Here is a 20,674-nt window from a genome sequence, read left to right on the forward strand (position 1 = left end):
ATGGTAACGTGCCGGCGGGTAATTGAGGTAGAGATTGGGAGATGCATGGTCTTGGACGTCTCTGTAGGGGGGCAGGACTTGCGCCTGATTAACATCTATGGTCCCCAGACGAAGTGGGACAGGAAATGCCTCTTTACAAAGATTAAGCCTTTTCTTTTTACGGCCCAGCAGGTTATCTTTGGAGGTGATTTCAACACCATTACTAGGTCTAAAGACAGGAGAGGTTTCAGAGATAAGCTGGGCTATGACACCCTTTTTCTCAATGCGATAGTTAGGGAAGCAGGTCTGGTAGATGCGCACATTAAGCGTTGCCCAGACAGCACGGGGTTCACTTTTCAGAGAGGTAGTAGTCAGAGTAGGATAGATAGGTTTTTTTTAAAGGGAGACTCTGCTTTTTCGGCACCTGTGTGCCGGGCAGTGGAGTTTTCTGATCACTGTATTCTATCTGTGACTCTGAATGCCTCAGACATGCCACCTAGGGGGAGGGGTATCTGGAGATTGAATTCGGCCCTCCTGGAAGACGAGAGAGTAAGACAATCCTTTGAGGACTTTTTTCAAGCACAGGTAACGATCCTAGACTTTTGCAACAGCAAGTCAGAATGGTGGGAGCTTGTAAAACAGCGGACTGTTAGGCTTTTCAAGGCCATAGGAAGAAAGAAGCAGCGAGATAAGTATATCACCTACCAGCGTTTGCGGAGGAAACTTGACCGTCTTGTTTCGAATGGAGGAGATTCTGGGGCGATCTCTGAGGTGAAGCTCCTCCTTAGGAGACATGAATATGACCGGCACGCCTCTTTGGTTCAGGAGAGGGATTACGGGAAATACCATTCGCCTGACCCTTACCAGAACTGTAAACAGAGCGTAGCAGTTAAGACGGTCCATGGCCTGAAGGACAGTACGGGCTCCCTGACGAAGTCTAGGTCAGGGATCCTGGAGGTTGTCAGGTCATACTATGCCGATCTCCTGGGAGGAAGGAACCTTGATCGGACAAGGATGTTGGGTTTTTTGGACTCTACACCAGGACTGGAGAGTAATGTTCCTTTGATGAATTTGACAGATGAAATCACTGCAGATGAGGTAGTCCAGGCTATTGATAAACTGGCCATCAAGAAAACGCCAGGGCCAGATGGGTTGACAGCTGAGTTTTATAAATGTTTTAAGACGATCCTGGCTCCCTACCTTGCGGAGGTTTTTAATAGCTGTTTGCAGGAGGGTTCTCTCCCTCCCTCCATGAGGCAATCTGCAGTGATCCTTCTGTCAAAGGGTAAAGATCCTTCGATTATTGAGAATTGGCGCCCCATTAGCCTTCTTAATGTCGATAGAAAGATACTGGCAAAGATTTTTTTCTGGCGATTATCGCCAGTGGCAGGCAGTTTGTTATCCCACCACCAGCACTGTTCGGTCCAAGGTAGAAGCACTTTCTCAGCAGTGTTAGCCGTCCGGGAGGCCTTGGAGCGTTGTAGGGCTGCTGGTTGGGGTAAATTTTTGCTGACATTGGATCAGGCTAAGGCCTTTGATAGGGTTAATCATGAGTACTTATGGCTCCTTCTTGGCAGATATGGCCTGGGGGGGGGTTTCATTGATTGGCTCAAGATTTTGTACAAAGGGGCTGAAAGCTTTCCGCTAGTTAATGGTTGGGTCGGGCAACCCTTTGTGGTTGGCTCAGGTGTGCGTCAGGGGTGCCCATTGAGTCCTCTGTTATATGCATTTGCAATCGACCCCTTCGTCAGAAGGCTGGAGAATGGGCCATTGTGTGGGGTACCTTTGGGCATCGCTGGTGAGCCTCCTTTGAAGGTTGTGGCCTATGCTGATGATGTTTCTGTTTTTGTCTCTGGGACTGGGGAGGCGCAGGAGGTGGTCTCAGTGATAACGCAGTATTCAGAGGCATCAGGTTCAAAGGTCAACCAGGACAAGTGTGAAGCTTTCTGGATGGGCGTGGAAGGTGAGAGCTTTGTTCTCCCGGATGACTTCCCGGAGCCCCAGCAAAAAATTAGAGTTCTAGGCATTGAATTTGGCCCAGGTGACTATGGTCATGCAAATTGGGTGAACAGGCTGGAGAATGCCGATGCCAAGGTGGCAAGCTGGAAAGGTTGGCAGCTTTCCTTGAGGGAAAAGGTTGATCTGATCAAGACTTACCTGATTCCGATTTTTCTATATGTCAGTTTTGTTTGCGTTTTGCCAGCTTCTCTCTATACCAGGGTCTATACTTGTTTCTTCCAGCTGTTATGGGGGAACAGAATAAACCTTGTCAAAAGGAATGTGACTTACCTTTCTAGGCGGGAGGGTGGTCTAGGGATGATCAACCCTGTAGTCTTTTTCTCTCTGATGTTTGTGAAGTACAATCTTGGTAACATGTTGGCAGAGAGACCGCCTGGGTGGGTTGGTATTTTCCAGTCCTGGTTTAGGCCCTTTCTGCGAGACTGGGAAAATGGTGGGCCAGTGAAAAGCCTGAGGGTCAAGCATGATAAGCTCCCGGCTTATGTTGCCCCGTGTTTGAAAATGCTTCGGCAGTGGCAAGTAACGGCAGGAGAAGTCAGATCTCTTCCAAGGAAACTTCTTGAGAAGCGGATCATGAGCTCTGTTTTTTGCGAGCCACTGGCCTTGAGGGATTGCCCAAGCCTGGTTTTGGGGGTGGGTTTGCGGTTGATTAATTTGGAGAGAATCCCAATGAAGTTTAGGGATCAGGCTTGGCTTGCCTTTCATGGAAAACTATATGTGAAGGGCAACTTGAAGTTTCTTTCCATGAGTGATCGGGGCTGCCCGAGAGTGGAGTGTGGAGGAGTGGTGGAGTCCATGGATCACTTTCTACTTCAGTGCCCTTTTAATATAGAGGTGTACAAGAGGGTGGGGAGGGCTCTGAGTATACCCTTCCTCCCCCATATGAGTTATGCAGAGTGGGTGTATGGGGCTTTCCAGACTCGTCGGGATTATGATTTGGAAACACTTTTTTTAGTTAGTTTAGTAGTCCGTTATTTCACGTGGAGTGCACGGTGTCAGGTATCCTTACGGGGTAAAATCCTCCCTGTGGAAGTGGTGGTGCAGAACATTCTGGGTGAGGTTGGGAAGATTCGGGGTCTTGAGAAAGACCGGTGGCAGCAGGAGGCCTGGATAAAGGCGTGGAGGAATATCAGGACTCTGTAGCGGCTGCCTGTTGATCTCGTGGTGTGCGGCTTTCTTTGTATTCTTCTTTCACTCCCTTAGATTTTCAGATCAAATACAATTTTGATAAAAGGCTACATGCATGGTGACGGTGATGTTCCTTAGTCTGGCTCTCCCATAGGGATTATGTTGTGCGCAATTTGTTTTTGCACTGTTTATTTTGTTCTTGTTCTTTCTGGTTTGTATAATTATATTCAATTATTTTGTAAATATGTTTTTATTTATTTATTATGTTTTTATTGTATATAAGTTGTTGTTTGTAAGATTTTCAATAAAACAAAATTAACCCCTCATAAGGGGCACAGGTGTAAATACCCAAGAACTCAGCACAGGGATGGTGGGAACCCCTCATAATGGGCACAGCGGGTGTACAGACCCAGGAACTTGGCACAGAGATGGTGGGAACCCCTCATAATGGGCACAGGTGTACATACCCAAGAACTCGGCACAGAGATGGTGGGAACCCCTCATAAGGGGCACAACAGGTGTACAGACCCAGGAACTTGGCACAGGGATGGTGGGAACCCCTCATAATGGGCACAGCAGGTGTACAAGGCTGGGAAATCAGGAACTATGAGTCAAGGTAGTTCACAAGTCTCCGTTTCTAGAGGTATAACAAATCCTTCCAAGCACCAAAAGATCTACTTTGGAAGGACAGATTGGTTTAACTTGGGCATTTTCATGACACCACCGGGGTCTCTCCTTAACTTTTTTTTTTTTTTTTTTTTACATTGAAAAAAAAAAAAGAAAATGAAGTCAGAAGGTGACATTCTATGTACAGGTGCTCGGTGCTTCCAGGTGGAGCTTTTCTCGGTTGTCACAGCGGTGTCACGCCTGAAGGCTCAGCGGTTCCTGGCTAGACAATGCGGTGCAGCCCAGGGAGGACAAGGAAGGGGTTAAGAGGGATTAGTCTGAGCGCCGTTGTTTGTCCGGGTCTTTTGTATTCTGCACTCAGCCGAGACTGAGCCATCCTCCATGGCCCCGGAGAACTATTCTATGGGGGGGGGGGGGAACTTTGTGGGTGACAATTTTTCTTTATCAAGTCATTTCCGTGAGGACGGTTTTCTTATTGTCAAACGATCGCTGCGGTCACACCCTGCACAATGTGCGCTCACACCGGGAACTTCCAGTAACCTCAGAAGGCTGGTGACAAAGGTGGCCATTGTGTCCAATCTGGAGAAGTGGTTTTATATTAAAAGGGACAGGTAAAAGGTAGTACCACCCACCCTTACTGAAGGTTGTAGCCTTCACTAAGACTTGATCCGCCATGACGTGACCTCTTGGCCCGCCGGTCTGCTGGTGTCGCTCCTTGACCCGTCTCATTGCCACCCATCTCATCGACATGGGGACTATCATTGAGATAGGACGTGGCCTCTGCTGGAGGTACCTACCCATATTAAGGCCCTGACGTTAAAGGAACTGGCTCTGGAGCAGACATGTGATTCGGGGGTATTCCAAGCAATGGCGGGGGAGGCACCATTAGGTAACTCAAATTAAAACTCAACACTCTCCATAAAAAATAAATAAATGCACAGAGCTATTCGTCCGGCGAAACGTCATGTACTGTACATTCGTTCTGTGCAAATGCCAGAAAAAGCAAATGTTGTTAGGCTATTTTCTCTCCAGGTTAAATGTTATCCATTCATAAGAAGAGCGTGAACCAGGTAAAATATGGCCACTAGATGGCGCTTATTTATGTCCTGTGCTCTGCAGCTCCATCTAGTGACCATAATGCAGTATTTTCCCGTTCCACGGCTTTTCTTATGAACGAAGAACATCTGACCTAGAGGAAATGTAGCCGAATGACATTTGATTTTTTCCAACATTCGCACAGGATGAACGCACATGCAGTTTTGCTGGATGAATAACTCTATTAATATTTTTAGAAATCCCCCCCCCCCCCCCCCCAAAGTTCAACGCCAGGCAGAAGGAAGTTACTCTTGCAGTGATGTCGTCCCCCCTCCATAATGCAAGGGTTAAAATATGAGTCATTCAAAACTTCTGAATAGTGCAGAGAGGGCTTAACCCCTGGCAGGTTTCCTTGCTATGTCCCCCATTAGGGAGATTCACGCTCTTCATTTGTCCTGGTGACCGTTATCACTGAGAGCGAAGAAATCCCACATTTTTGGGTTGTCACCAGAACAGGAATAGAGGGTTAATCTTCCGATGGGGACACCAGTTAAGTGATTCCATCACTTTGTAGGTATTTCCTTCCACTTCCTGATTTGGCTATGGGACAGGAAGTGAAGGAAAATCTCTCGAATGGCACACACCAAAAAAAAAAAGACAGGGGATATAACCCTCCCTTACTCTATCCAAAATACAGTTGACTCTAGTTCTAATTTAAATGTCCATTATGTCTAGGGGATGATGAATAAAGTATTATAGTTACCTTATTCCTCACTCGTGCAGGCTCATGCATGTTCTCTAAAAGCTGCTCTTCTTCGCCAGTTGCGGGTTTCTTGGACATCATCATGAACAATGCAGGACCAATGGTTCCTGCATTGTACCTGAGGATGCCAGGGGGTCTGCCCACATCTTGAGAGCCTTGGACAGCAGAGGAGAGCTTTGGCTGCCTAGGGATTGAGTAATATGGTAATTGTAACTTCTGATTCTGTGCCCCCTACACCATTGGTTTCCAAACTGTGGCCGGGGGGACAGATGCGGCCTTTTGCTTACTTTTATCTGTCCCTTGGGGCACCATCTCATTCACTGACAACAATGAAGGGCACGATTCCTCCCAATGACATCAAGGAAAGGGCATAGTTCCTCACAATGACACCAACAATGGGGCCCAATGATGGGGCACGATGCATACCAATGATGGGATTGGGGAACAATGCCTCCCAATGACACCAATGATGGGGTACGATTCCTACCAATGACATCAACAAAGGGGCACAGTTCCACCGAATGACACCAACGATGGGCGAGTGTTTCTCTCACTGATGGGACATTTTATACTCCCGTTGGCCACAGTCCAGTCCCCATAAAGTCTGAGGGACAGTAAACTGGCCCTTTGTTTAAAAGGTCTGGAGACTCCCGCCCTAGACAAAACGAGCATTTAACCCTTGCAGCATGGAGGAGGACAAACCGCAACGGGGACTCCAGTTCAGCTAAATTATTTAAATGTCCCATTGCCAATGAAAATGGTCTACGCTCTCTTGAACAGCTGAAGAATCCAGGTGTGATAGACAACTGGTCCTCCTCTGCGCTGTGGTTCTACTCACTGGCTGCCAATATTTATGTCTTAGAGTCAGGGTAGTGATCAAGGCCAGTGGAACCATAATACCCAGTGAAGGACATTCCAGGTGTCCGATGCTAAGGATTTCAGCTGCTGGCATAGCTCCGCAAGAAAACAAAGATTGGCATCACCGGTAGGCTTCTTAAAAACCTACAGATGTGAGCTGACCAATTGAGTCTGGGTGGAGCTGATGTCCATTTTTTTGAAGGATCTAGTGGACATCTGCTGGCCAACCGTTCTCAGGGATCAATTGGACCATTTGGAAAAGTTGTCCCAATTGATATTATCCACATAGGACCTGAGTTGACCATTTGAGTCTGGATGGAACTGGTGTCCATATGTTGAAGAATCTAGTGTTCGTTTGATGGTCAACCTGTCTCGGGGATCAATTGGACCATTTGGAAAAGTTGTCCTAATTGATATTATTCACAGAAAGCCTGAGCTGACCATTTGAGTTTGGATGGAGCTGATGTCCATCTACATGATGTCCATCTACTGAAGGATTTAGTGGACTTTTCCCGACAAACCATTCTCAAACCATTCACATAGGACCTGAGTTGACCATTTGAGTCTGGATGGAACTGGTGTCCATATGTTGAAGAATCTAGTGGTTGTTTGATGGTCAACCTGTCTCAGGGATCAATTGGACCATTTGGAAAAGTTGTCCTAATTGATATTATTCACAGAAAGCCTGAGCTGACCATTTGAGTTTGGATGGAGCTGATGTCCATCTATTGAAGGATCTAGTGGACTTCTGCCGACCGACCAACCATTCTCGGATATATTGGACCATTTGGAAAAGTTGTCCTAATTGATATTATCCACATAGGACCTGAGCTGACTATTTGAAGGATCCAGCGGATACCTACTGGCCAAGTATTTTTAGGGTGTCAATTGGACCAATTGGAACAGTTGTCCCAATTGATATTGTCTGTCCCGTCCCAGGGATCGAATGGACCATTTGTAAAAGTTGTACTAATTGATATCCACAAAAGACCTGAGCTGGCCATTTGAGTCTGGATGAAGCTGATGTCCATCGATTGGTTGGCCGGCTTATGTCCACTAGATCCTTCATTCTTGGATATATTAGACCATTTGGAAAAGTTGTCCTAATTGATATTATTCACAGAAAGCCTGAGCTGACCATATGAGTTTGGATGGAGCTGATGTCCATCTATTGAAGGATCTAGTGAACTTTTGCCGACCAACCATTCTCGGATATATTAGACCATTTGGAAAAGTTGTCCTAATTGATATTATCCACATAGGACCTGAGCTGACTATTTGAAGGATCCAGTGGATACCTACTGGCCAAGTATTTTTAGGGTGTCGATTGAACCATTTGGAAAAGTTTTCCCAATTGATATTGTCTGCCCCTTCCCAGATAACCAGAACCTGACTACTACTTCCTGACATATTTCTTCCAAAACAGAATGGTTGCCTTCACCATCTATGATCAAAAGGTACTCTTGAAATCCCAGGTCCACCTATCAAAGACCTCCACCATCATTTCCAGCTGTGTTGTACTCTATGGGTGTAGATGGTGGGGGCGGGTCTCTTAAAAAAAAAAAAAAAAAAAAAAAATTCCCTCACCTGTGAGTCTGATACCTCCGAGGGCTTTTCGGTCAGACTTCCACTCTCAGTAGGAATGAGATCGTTGTATTTAGCTACGTCCTCATCTGAATAGTGAAGGCTTCCAGGACTGGGACGGGGTGGAGATCTGCAAAGAAAACGCAACTTCAGGAAGACTTGATAGGAGGAAAGCACTACCCCCCCCCCTCCCCCACCATAATGCACCTCTGTATCCATGAACAGACCTATGCAGTTCATTTTGGTATACATTTGGACACGTTTTTGGTTATTTGGAAATTTGTATGAAACCGGAACGACTTTTGTTGAAATTTCGTTTAATTTCCTTTCGTATATTCGTTTTTGTAGGAATTCCAAATTTTTAGAACAATTCGGATCGGTCTAAAAATGATCGACCGATTTAGAATTCTGTGTGAAGAATAGCTGGTTGTTAAGAAGCAGGCTGGGAAGTCGGCCACTGCGTCCTTAGCAACCAATGACTCATCAGCTGTCAGCGGGTTTTCCCCTCTGACAGATTAATGTAAGCAAAAGAATGCCGGCAATAAAAAAAATGCAGAAAAAAAAACTGTGTGGGCCGCCCCCCCCCCAATCTATACCAGGCCTTTTGGATCTGGTGTGGATTTTAAGAGGAACCCCACACCAAAACTAGGAAAAAAAAACAAAAAAATGAATGGACCCTCCCCCCAAATCCATATCAGATCTTTATCCGTGCATGCAGCCCAGGAAAGGGGGAGGGGGGGTGAGCGAGTGCCTCCCCTCTCCTGAACCATACCAGGACACTTGCCCTCAACATGGCGGGGGGGGGGGTGCTTTGTTGCCCATGTTGATGTGGACAAGGGCCTCTTCCCCAGTAGTTTTGGGGGTGCCAAGGGTGACTTATCGGAATCTGGAAGCCCCTTTTAACAAGGGGGGCCCCCAGAACCCAACACCACCCCATCATCTCAATGAGAAGGGCTACTCATTCACCAAAAAAGTGTACAAAGTAAATAAAAACGCAACAGTTTTTAACAAGTCCTTAAAGAAACAAACCCCCCCCCCCCCCCAAAAAAAAAGGCTTAGGCATCCAACAAAGGCTCTCGCTGGCTGACAGTTCTTAAATAACTAAGGGACAGGGCCACCTGATGACGTCACTAGGTGATCCCACCCCTTTGTGATGTCACAGACCAAGGACATGCTGGGTCAAAGACGTCACAAGGGGGTGGGGGTCACCTGGTGATGTCATCTGGTGGCTCCGCCCCTTAGTTATTTAAGAACTGTCAGACAGCGGGAGCCTATTTAGCGTGCAGAACTAAGGCACCCCCACAACCACTATGCCAGGGTTGTGGGGAAGAGGACCTTGGGGACAAGGTACTTTGAGCCTCCCCTGCCCCAAAGCACCCCCCCCCCCATGTTGAAGGCATGTGGCCTGGTATGGTTCAGGAGGGGGGAAGCCCGCTGACAGCTGATGAGTCATCAGTTGCTAAGGATGCGGCGGCTGGCTTCCCAACCCCCTGCTTAACAACCAGCAATCGTTCACACTGATTTCAAATCGGTCGATCATTTCTCGATCTGATACAAGTTTCAATTGTTCCAAAAATTCAGAATCCATTAGCATATTAATAACCGAAACTAAACTAATTTTGAAACTGATCAACAAAACAAAATTTGTAACATAACGAATCTATCCAAAACGAAACAAATTTTTCCATTCTACACGTCTTCTGTCCATTAATACACCATTTAATGTATTCTAAATTCAAGTTCTGGAAGTACCTTCATTTGGCCAGGTATCAGCCTCTCAGTCCCTGTACAGCAGAACTCAGACTGGAAGAGGGAAAAACAGCACAACGAGCTAATTAGTTGCACTTCACTTCTCGAGTACTAACTGGGAGCATGCTGATAGGCGGAGAGAGCAGAATGACCGACAGAGATGAGTCTTCTGCTTCTCCTTCACCAGTCACAGGCTGGGGGGGGGGGGATGGGTGAGGCCTGTAGTGACACGAAACATTATCCTTCTTCAATAATTCTCCATACGCATCCACTACTTGATGGTCCTGTAATCTTCTTCTCCTAAAAATCCATTTCTTCTTTGTTTTCCTTCCTCCTTGTAATGTCCTCTGTGAGCTCCTGACCCCCCCCCCCCCACCCCACCGGTTTTGTTTGTTTGGAACGAGTGGTGCACATTAGTTGCGGTCATGTACAGAGCTCTATGCACACTACAAATCCCATAGTCCATGTCAGGAAAGAGCTAGAGAGGGGGGCTACATTCCTATATACAGTGGGACCAAGGCAGGGGGGCTACATTCAAACATACAGTGGGACCAAGGCAGGGGGCTACGTTCCTACATACAGTGGGAATAAGGGGGGGGGGGCTACGTTCCTATATACAGTGGGAATAAGGGGGGGGGGGGCTACATTCCTACATACAGTGGGACCAAAGCAGGGGGCTACATTCCTACATACAGTGGGAATAAGGGGGGGGGCTACGTTCCTATATACAGCAGAACCAAGGCAGGGTGGCTATGTTACTACGTACAGTGGGAGCAAGGCAGGGGGGCTACATTTCTATATACAGTGGGACCAAGGCAGGGTGGGCTGCGTTCCTACATACAGTGGGAATAAGGTAGGGTGCTACGTTCCTATATACAGTGGGACCAAGGCAGGGGGGGCTACGTTCTTATACAGTGGGACAAAGGCAGGGGGGGCTATGTTCCTACGTACAGTGGGAGTAAGTCAGGGGGCCCACATTCCTATATACAGTGGGACCAAGGCAGGGGGGCTACATTCCTATATACAGAGGGACCAAGGCGGGGGGGGGGCTATGTTCCTACATACAGTGGGAGCAAGGCAGGGGGGCTATGTTCCTACATACAGTGGGAGCAAGGCAGGGGGGCTATGTTCCTACATACAGTGGGAATAAGGGGGGGGGCTATGTTCCTATATACAGCAGAACCAAGGCAGGGTGGCTATGTTACTACGTACAGTGGGAGCAAGGCAGGGGGGCTACATTTCTATATACAGTGGGACCAAGGTAGGGTGCTACGTTCCTATATACAGTGGGACCAAGGCAGGGGGGCTACGTTCTTATATACAGTGGGACAAAGGCAGGGGGGCTATGTTCCTACGTACAGTGGGAGTAAGTCAGGGGGCCCACATTCCTATATACAGTGGGACCAAGGCAGGGGGGCTACATTCCTATATACAGAGGGACCAAGGCAGGGGGGGCTTTGTTCCTACATACAGTGGGAGCAAGGCAGGGGGGCTATGTTCCTACATACAGTGGGAGCAAGGCAGGGGGGCTATGTTCCTACATACAGTGGGAGCAAGGCAGGGGGGCTATGTTCCTACATACAGTGGGAGCAAGGCAGGGGGGCTACATTCCTATATACAGAGGGACCAAGGCAGGGGGGGCTATGTTCCTACATACAGTGGGAGCAAGGCAGGGGGGCTATGTTCCTACATACAGTGGGAGCAAGGCAGGGGGGCTATGTTCCTACATACAGTGGGAGCAAGGCAGGGGGGCTATGTTCCTACATACAGTGGGAGCAAGGCAGGGGGGCTACATTCCTATATACAGTGGGACCAAGGCAGGGTGGGCTGCGTTCCTACATAGTGATGGACGAACTTCCGACGGGACGTTTCGCGAACGCGAAACGCGAACGGGCACAAACGTTCGCGAAAACGACCGTTCGCCGCGGGCTCCATTGACTTCAATGGGAGGCGAATTTCGCAAACCTTTAGGTCGAATTTGCGGCCACGGGGTAATTATTAGGGGGTAGCACGTAGTCCCACCACCTGGACAATAGCATAATACATGTATGAGGTGAATTTGGGATCGATAACTACAAGCATTTTTTTTTTATTTGGGAAATTGTTCTGACAATTCAGGACTATGGAGCTAATGAAGGCAATGGAGGAGAGGGAAGGTCAGGGACCAGGGTAGGCAAACAAGAGGGTGCAGGAGATACAGAGCACTGACAGCAGCACCGTAATACAGAGCACTGACATCAGCACCGTGACATACAGCGCTGACAGCAGCTCCGTGACATACAGCGCTGACAGCAGCTCCGTGACATACAGCGCTGACAGCAGCTCCGTGACATACAGCGCTGACAGCAGCTCCGTGACATACAGCGCTGACAGCAGCTCCGTGACATACAGCGCTGACAGCAGCTCCGTGACATACAGCGCTGACAGCAGCTCCGTGACATACAGCGCTGACAGCAGCTCCGTGACATACAGCGCTGACAGCAGCTCCGTGACATACAGCGCTGACAGCAGCTCCGTGACATACAGCGCTGACAGCAGCACCGTGACATACAGCGCTGACAGCAGCTCCGTGACATACAGCGCTGACAGCAGCTCCGTGACATACAGCGCTGACAGCAGCTCCGTGACATACAGCGCTGACAGCAGCTCCGTGACATACAGCGCTGACAGCAGCTCCGTGACATACAGCGCTGACAGCAGCTCCGTGACATACAGCGCTGACAGCAGCTCCGTGACATACAGCGCTGACAGCAGCTCCGTGACATACAGCGCTGACAGCAGCTCCGTGACATACAGCGCTGACAGCAGCTCCGTGACATACAGCGCTGACAGCAGCTCCGTGACATACAGCGCTGACAGCAGCACCGTAAGCAGCCCCAGGAGGAAGTCAGCACAGCACAGGGATGGTGTGATCCCCTCATAATAAGAACCCCCAGGAGGAAGTCAGCACAGCACAGGGATGGTGGGAGCCCCTCATAATAAGAACACCCAGGAGGAAGTCAGCACAGCACAGGGATGGTGGGAACCCCTCATAATAAGCAGCCCCAGTAGAAATATGACACCGCTCAACCTCTTCAAAGAGGAGGGTAGGGGCATATAGTACGGTGTGCTTTTTTGGGTCAGGGAAGTGAGCCAAATGAATTAAGAAGGTCTGTGTGCTTGATTCCAAAAATTGTTTATAGACATATACATGGTCTACTGATCACATGTGTTGAATTCCTCCGAGATCCATGCCTCATTCATTTTTAGAAATGTGAGGTAGTTAACACTGTGGTGAGCTAGGCGAGTACGCTTATCGGTCACAATCCCCCCTGCTGCGCTGAACGTCCTTTCGGACAGGACACTGGATGAGGGGCAAGCCAACAGTTCGATTGCAAATTGGGCAAGCTCTGGCCAGAGGTCAAGCCTGCCCACCCAGTAGTCTAGGGGTTCATCACTCCTCAGAGCGTCCACATCGGCCGTTAACCCAATGTAGTCGGACACCTGACGGTCTAGGCGTTCCCTGATGCTGGATCCGGATGACACCTGTCGATGGGTCGGCTGAAAGAATGACCTCATATCCGAAGTCACCAACACATCTTCAAACCGGCCTCTTCTTGCAGGCGCTGTTGGATTGGTACCCGCAAATCCTTCTCTGGGAGTGGGAATTGCTCCTCTGCCAGCGCACGCAAAAGCAGAATGCAGCATTTCTCGAAGCAAGGCCTGGAAGTGCTGCATTCTGACAGCCCTCTGCGACGGCGGTAACATTTCCGCCATTTTGTGTTTGTACCGGGGGTCTAAGTACGTTGCCACCCAGTACTGGTCCTTGACCCTCATGCTTTTTATACGGGGGTCCCTATTAAAACACTGGAGCATGAAGGCCCCCATTTGCACTAAAGTGGAAGCGGTGTGGTGGCCTGGCTCCTGCTCATCATCCAGGATAATGTCGTCCTCTTCATTCTCCTCTCCCCATCCTCGCACAACAGGGATCCCAGAAAGGTTTAAAGCATGCTCTTCTTGCTCCTGCTCATCCGCCCCGGCACCATCCTCCTCTGACTCCTCATCAGACTCCTGTTGTTGACTTGTCTCAGATAGAGTAGCCCCCCCTGGGAATTCATCCAGCATTGCGACTTCCTCATCTTCCCGCTCCTGCTCCTCCACAGCCTGATCAATGACACGACGCAATGCACGCTCCAGAAAGAAGGCATAAGGTACCATGTCACTGATGGCGCCATGGCTGCGACTGACCAGTTTGGTGATCTCCTCAAATGGCCGCAGAAGTCTGCATGTGTCGCGCATGAGCAGCCACTGGCGCGGTGAAAAAAAACCCAGCTCCCCAGAACCGTTTCTTTCGCAGAGTTCATACAGGTAGACGTTAACTGCACGTTTCTGCTGGAGCAGCCTATCAAGCATATAGAAGGTTGAGTTCCATCGCGTCGGGCAATCGCAAATAAGACGTCTGACCGGCAGATGGTGTCGCCGCTGAATGTCAGCAAGGCGAGCCATGGCCGTGTAAGATCTTCTGAAATGGGCCGAGATTTTCCTTGCCTGCCGCAAGATGTCCTGGACCCCAGGGTATTTGACAAGGAATCGCTGCACGACCAAGTTTAAGACGTGTGCCATGCACGGCACGTGCGTGATTTTGCCCTGTTTCAATGCGCTAAGCAGATTGGCACCGTTGTCACACACCACTTTACCAACTGTCAAATTGAGCGGTGTTAGCCACTCATCTGCCTGTGAACGCAAAGCTGAAAGGAGTGCCGGGCCAGTGTGGCTCTTTGCTTCCAGGCACAACAGACGCAGCACGGCATGGCAACGTCTCACCTGGCATGTGGAATAGGTTCTGGGGAGCTTGGGCGGTGCAGTGGAAGAGACGCTAGCAGCGGAAAAGGAGGAGGCAGCTGAGGAGGAGAGGGAGGAGGATGGAGTAGGAGGAGGAGAAGAAGAGTCAGGCCTGCATGCAATCCGTGGCGGTAAAACCAAATCTACACGGGTGCCACGGGTTACATGCTTGACGGCCGTCAGAAGGTTCACCCAGTGGGCAGTAAAACTGATATACCTTCCCTGCCCGTGTTTGCTAGACCACGTGTCTGTGGTCAGATGTATCTTGGCACCGACACTGTGTGCCAGAGATACATTCACTTGCCGCTGAACATGGCCATATAGCTCTGGGATGCCCTTCTCTGAGAAATACTTCCTTCCTGGGACCTTCCATTGTGGTGTTCCAATGGCCACAAATTTGCGAAAGGCCTCCGAGTCCACCAGTTTATATGGCAGTAGTTGGCGGGCTATGAGTTCTGACAAGCCAGCCGCCAACCGTTGGGCAAGAGGGTTATCCGGCGTCATCATTTTTTTACGCTCAAACATTAGGCCCACGGAAGCCTGCCTTTTTGCAGAAAAATGTGAGCTTGGCGTGATGGAAGGTGGAGTGGAGGACAATTGTGAGGAGAGAGGAGAAGGAGAAGTAGAAGACGAGGCTGGACGGTGAGAGCCTGCAGTGTGGCTTTGTGTGTTCCGTTGCTCCCACTGGGCTCGGTGATGGCTGCTCATGTGCCTTCTTAAGGCGGTCGTCCCTAGGTGAGTATTGGGCTTACCGCGACTAACGCGTTGACTGCAAAGATTGCAGATGGCAACGCTATTGTCAGCAGCGGACACGTTAAAAAAAGCCCACACTGCGGAGCCATGTGCCGGTGTCCTGGGAGCGCCAGATGTGACCGTACATGGTCGATGACTCGCTCCTGATACATTTGCAGTCTGCTTTGTCCCTGCTGTGCAATGTAAGTCATTGCTGCTTCTCCTCCCTATCTGCTGGTCCATATCTCCCTCTGAACTCCCCTCCTCTTCCTCTCTTGTGGGCACCCACGTGACATCACTAGACACGTCATCATCAACGTCACCTTCCCCACCGCTATAAGTAGAGTAGGCAGCAACACCGGGGACCAACCTCCTCCTTGGGCTGATCTGGGTACTGGCGTCAGACTGCTGAGTAGCGCTTGTTGCTACCTCCTCTTCCTGATCCAATACCAAGAGTGGCTGCGCATCAGAAATGTCCTCTTGATATGGATCGGAAAATAATTCCAGTGACTCAAGCGGAAGGTATGTGGTGGTGGTGGTGGTGGTCGTGTTGTTGGTGGTAGTGTCTTTGGGGGTGCACATAGCAGAGAGTGAAGAAGAGGGTGCAGATCGAGAGGATGAGGAGGGTGCAGAAGAGTAAGGCTGAGCGAGCCACTCAACCAAGTCTGGTGCATCCTTTAAAGTAATTGAACGCACCTTCTGCAACTTCCCACTTTGGCTCAAGCCTGTTGCTCCTGCCCTACCCCTACCACCCCTGCGGAAGGGCCTGCCTCTTCCTCTGCATGTCATTTTTTAAATGACCCTGTGACAAAACTCTTAGTCCCTATACCGCTGAAGGACTGCTGCAGTATAGGTGAGCGGTCAGCAGTGGTGCACGTCAACCCTATCTATTGTGGACCTATAGCGGTCCTTACAGAACAGCAGACTGTACCGCACTCAAGCCTATGTACCGTAGCACCCTATACCAAGTTACCAGTCCTTATAAGAACTTTTGTGGACCAAGCAGGTTGTGTATTAGTGTTTAGCAGACTGTACGTCAGTCCCTATACCGCTGAAGGACTGCTGCAGTATAGGGCAGCGGTCAGCAGTGGTGCACGTCAACCCTATCTATTGTGGACCTATAGCGGTCCTTACAGAACAGCAGACTGTACCGCACTCAAGCCTATGTACCGTAGCACCCTATACCAAGTTACCAGTCCTTATAAGAACTTTTGTGGACCAAGCAGGTTGTGTATTAGTGTTTAGCAGACTGTACGTCAGTCCCTATACCGCTGAAGGACTGCTGCAGTATAGGGCAGCGGTCAGCAGTGGTGCACGTCAACCCTATCTATTGTGGACCGATAGCGGTCCTTACAGAACAGCAGACTGTACCGCACTCAAGCCTATGTACCGTAGCACCCTATACCAAGTTACCAGTCCTTATAAGAACTTTTGTGGACCAAGCAGGTTGTGTGTTAGTGATTAGCAGACTGTACGTCAGTCCCTATACCAATGAAGGACTGCTGCAGTATAGGGCAGCGGTCAGCAGTAGTGCACGGCAACCCTATGTATTGTGGACCGATAGCGGTCCTTACAGAACAGCAGACTGTAACGCACTCAGGCCTATGTACCGTAGCACCCTATACCAAGTTACCAGTCCTTATAAGAACTTTTGTGGACCAAGCAGGTTGTGTGTTAGTGATTAGCAGACTGTACGTCAGTCCCTATACCAATGAAGGACTGCTGCAGTATAGGGCAGCGGTCAGCAGTAGTGCACGGCAACCCTATGTATTGTGGACCGATAGCGGTCCTTACAGAACAGCAGACTGTAACGCACTCAGGCCTATGTACCGTAGCACCCTATACCAAGTTACCAGTCCTTATAAGAACTTTTGTGGACCAAGCAGGTTGTGTGTTAGTGATTAGCAGACTGTACGTCAGTCCCTATACCAATGAAGGACTGCTGCAGTATAGGGCAGCGGTCAGCAGTAGTGCACGGCAACCCTATGTATTGTGGACCGATAGCGGTCCTTACAGAACAGCAGACTGTAACGCACTCAGGCCTATGTACCGTAGCACCCTATACCAAGTTACCAGTCCTTATAAGAACTTTTGTGGACCAAGCAGGTTGTGTGTTAGTGATTAGCAGACTGTACGTCAGTCCCTATACCAATGAAGGACTGCTGCAGTATAGGGCAGCGGTCAGCAGTAGTGCACGGCAACCCTATGTATTGTGGACCGATAGCGGTCCTTACAGAACAGCAGACTGTACTGCACTCAGGCCTATGTACCGTAGCACCCTATACCAAGTTACCAGTCCTTATAAAAACTTTTGTGGACCAAGCAGGTTGTGTGTTAGTGTTTAGCAGACTGTGCGTCAGTCCCTATACCGCTGAAGGACTGCTGCAGTATAGGGCAGCGGTCAGCAGTAGTGCACGGCAACCCTATGTATTGTGGACCGATAGCGGTCCTTACAGAACAGCAGACTGTAACGCACTCAGGCCTATGTACCGTAGCACCCTATACCAAGTTACCAGTCCTTATAAGAACTTTTGTGGACCAAGCAGGTTGTGTGTTAGTGATTAGCAGACTGTACGTCAGTCCCTATACCAATGAAGGACTGCTGCAGTATAGGGCAGCGGTCAGCAGTAGTGCACGGCAACCCTATGTATTGTGGACCGATAGCGGTCCTTACAGAACAGCAGACTGTAACGCACTCAGGCCTATGTACCGTAGCACCCTATACCAAGTTACCAGTCCTTATAAGAACTTTTGTGGACCAAGCAGGTTGTGTGTTAGTGATTAGCAGACTGTACGTCAGTCCCTATACCAATGAAGGACTGCTGCAGTATAGGGCAGCGGTCAGCAGTAGTGCACGGCAACCCTATGTATTGTGGACCGATAGCGGTCCTTACAGAACAGCAGACTGTACTGCACTCAGGCCTATGTACCGTAGCACCCTATACCAAGTTACCAGTCCTTATAAGAACTTTTGTGGACCAAGCAGGTTGTGTGTTAGTGATTAGCAGACTGTACGTCAGTCCCTATACCAATGAAGGACTGCTGCAGTATAGGGCAGCGGTCAGCAGTAGTGCACGGCAACCCTATGTATTGTGGACCGATAGCGGTCCTTACAGAACAGCAGACTGTACTGCACTCAGGCCTATGTACCGTAGCACCCTATACCAAGTTACCAGTCCTTATAAAAACTTTTGTGGACCAAGCAGGTTGTGTGTTAGTGTTTAGCAGACTGTGCGTCAGTCCCTATACCGCTGAAGGACTGCTGCAGTATAGGGCAGCGGTCAGCAGTAGTGCACGGCAACCCTATGTATTGTGGACCGATAGCGGTCCTTACAGAACAGCAGACTGTAACGCACTCAGGCCTATGTACCGTAGCACCCTATACCAAGTTACCAGTCCTTATAAGAACTTTTGTGGACCAAGCAGGTTGTGTGTTAGTGATTAGCAGACTGTACGTCAGTCCCTATACCAATGAAGGACTGCTGCAGTATAGGGCAGCGGTCAGCAGTAGTGCACGGCAACCCTATGTATTGTGGACCGATAGCGGTCCTTACAGAACAGCAGACTGTAACGCACTCAGGCCTATGTACCGTAGCACCCTATACCAAGTTACCAGTCCTTATAAGAACTTTTGTGGACCAAGCAGGTTGTGTGTTAGTGATTAGCAGACTGTACGTCAGTCCCTATACCAATGAAGGACTGCTGCAGTATAGGGCAGCGGTCAGCAGTAGTGCACGGCAACCCTATGTATTGTGGACCGATAGCGGTCCTTACAGAACAGCAGACTGTAACGCACTCAGGCCTATGTACCGTAGCACCCTATACCAAGTTACCAGTCCTTATAAGAACTTTTGTGGACCAAGCAGGTTGTGTGTTAGTGATTAGCAGACTGTACGTCAGTCCCTATACCAATGAAGGACTGCTGCAGTATAGGGCAGCGGTCAGCAGTAGTGCACGGCAACCCTATGTATTGTGGACCGATAGCGGTCCTTACAGAACAGCAGACTGTACCGCACCCAAGCCTATGTACCGTAGCACCCTAGACAGACCAAGTTACCAGTCCTGATAAAGAGCTTTGTGGAACAAGTGAGTTGTGAATGATTAGCAGACTGCAGCAGAAGGGCAGCAGTCAAGTATAATATTCTTTCTATATTTGGAAGAAAGAATATTATACGTGTACAAGCCTATTACCGTACCACTGATACCAGTCCTGAAAAGAACCTTTGTGGAACTAATAGTAACAGCAAGTCTTTAAAATTATCCTCACTGCCTGACACACTGCTTCCTGCCTGTCCCTATACAAATTGGCAAAAAAGAGTAGGCTGGAACGATTAGCTGGAACAGCTCTTTTGTGGACCTGATAGTAACAGCTAATGATGATGATGATGATGATGATGAAGAAAGACTAATCTGGCTGAGCTGTCCCTAAAATAGCAGCATACAGCGCTCTGTCCCTTTATCTAAACTGACAAAAGAAACTCAGGCTGCTGACCTAACACCTATACCAGTCCTGAAAAGAACTTTTGTGTACCAAATAGCTAGCGTTTTCTCTGTCCCTACTCCACACAGGATCCTTTCCCTACAGTGACAGAAGAAAGAATGTAAAATGGCCACCGGATCGGGTGTATTTATAGGTTAGGGGGAATGTCCAAGTGTCCATGAGCTGTCATGTCTCAATTGGTTGTCCTGTAACACATGATAAACGTGTCACGAAAGGTTAAAGTTCTTGTATACATTAAACACGTAAGTCCGCCGGGGCGAACGACGGAAAAAGGCGTTCGAACCCGCGGACGGCGAAAGTCGGAAATTCGCCGCGAAACGACCGCCGGGCGAACCGTTCGGCCATCACTATTCCTACATACAGTGGGAATAAGGTAGGGTGCTACGTTCCTTCATACAGTGGGACCAAAGCAAGGGGGCTACGTTTTTACATACATACTGGGACCAGGGCAGAGTGGCTTTGTGCCTACATACAGTGGGACCAAGGCATAGAGGGCTACGTTCCTATGCACACAGGGTGGCTATGTTTCTACATACAGAGGAACCAAGGTGGTGGGGGGGGGGGGGGGGGCGCTATGTTCCTGCATACAGTGGGACCCCTCCTGCAGGCTCCTCTGAATTTCTAGACCAGCCCCGCAGCCTCTTCTGGAAGTTGCAGGTTCTCTGATGTCATCAAGACCAATGCAGAACCCATAACCCCAGTGCTGGGACAAGGTCATCCAGCGCCCAAAGAAAAGATGCCAAACTGCCCAGCCTCATAACAGAATGAAGGCGCCCCCCCTCAATCCATACAGTAAACCATTGCGCCTAGGGCAGCCATCCCTACCACCCACCAACCCCCTGTCCCGACCCTGCATAGCCCTACACTAAACTGGAAGA

At 49.3% G+C, this 20,674-nt stretch overlaps 1 protein-coding gene across 4 annotated transcripts in view; it reads right to left on the reverse strand.

Annotated features, from left to right (window-relative positions):
* SDK2 (sidekick cell adhesion molecule 2) overlaps positions 1-20,674 on the reverse strand; it is an 876,954-nt gene that overhangs the window by 19,073 nt on the left and 837,207 nt on the right. For all 4 annotated transcript variants that reach the window (XM_077458690.1, XM_077458687.1, XM_077458688.1 and 1 more), the window contains one exon: positions 7,997-8,123. In XM_077458690.1, the coding sequence (XP_077314816.1) occupies positions 7,997-8,123 (127 nt within the window). The remainder of the gene's footprint in view (positions 1-7,996; positions 8,124-20,674) is intronic.

This window comes from Lithobates pipiens, unplaced genomic scaffold (genome assembly GCF_037356315.1).
Source record: "Lithobates pipiens isolate NorthernLeopardFrog02 unplaced genomic scaffold, aLitPip1_a1.2 Scaffold_28, whole genome shotgun sequence".
In the NCBI taxonomy this organism is placed as follows: domain Eukaryota; kingdom Metazoa; phylum Chordata; class Amphibia; order Anura; family Ranidae; genus Lithobates; species Lithobates pipiens.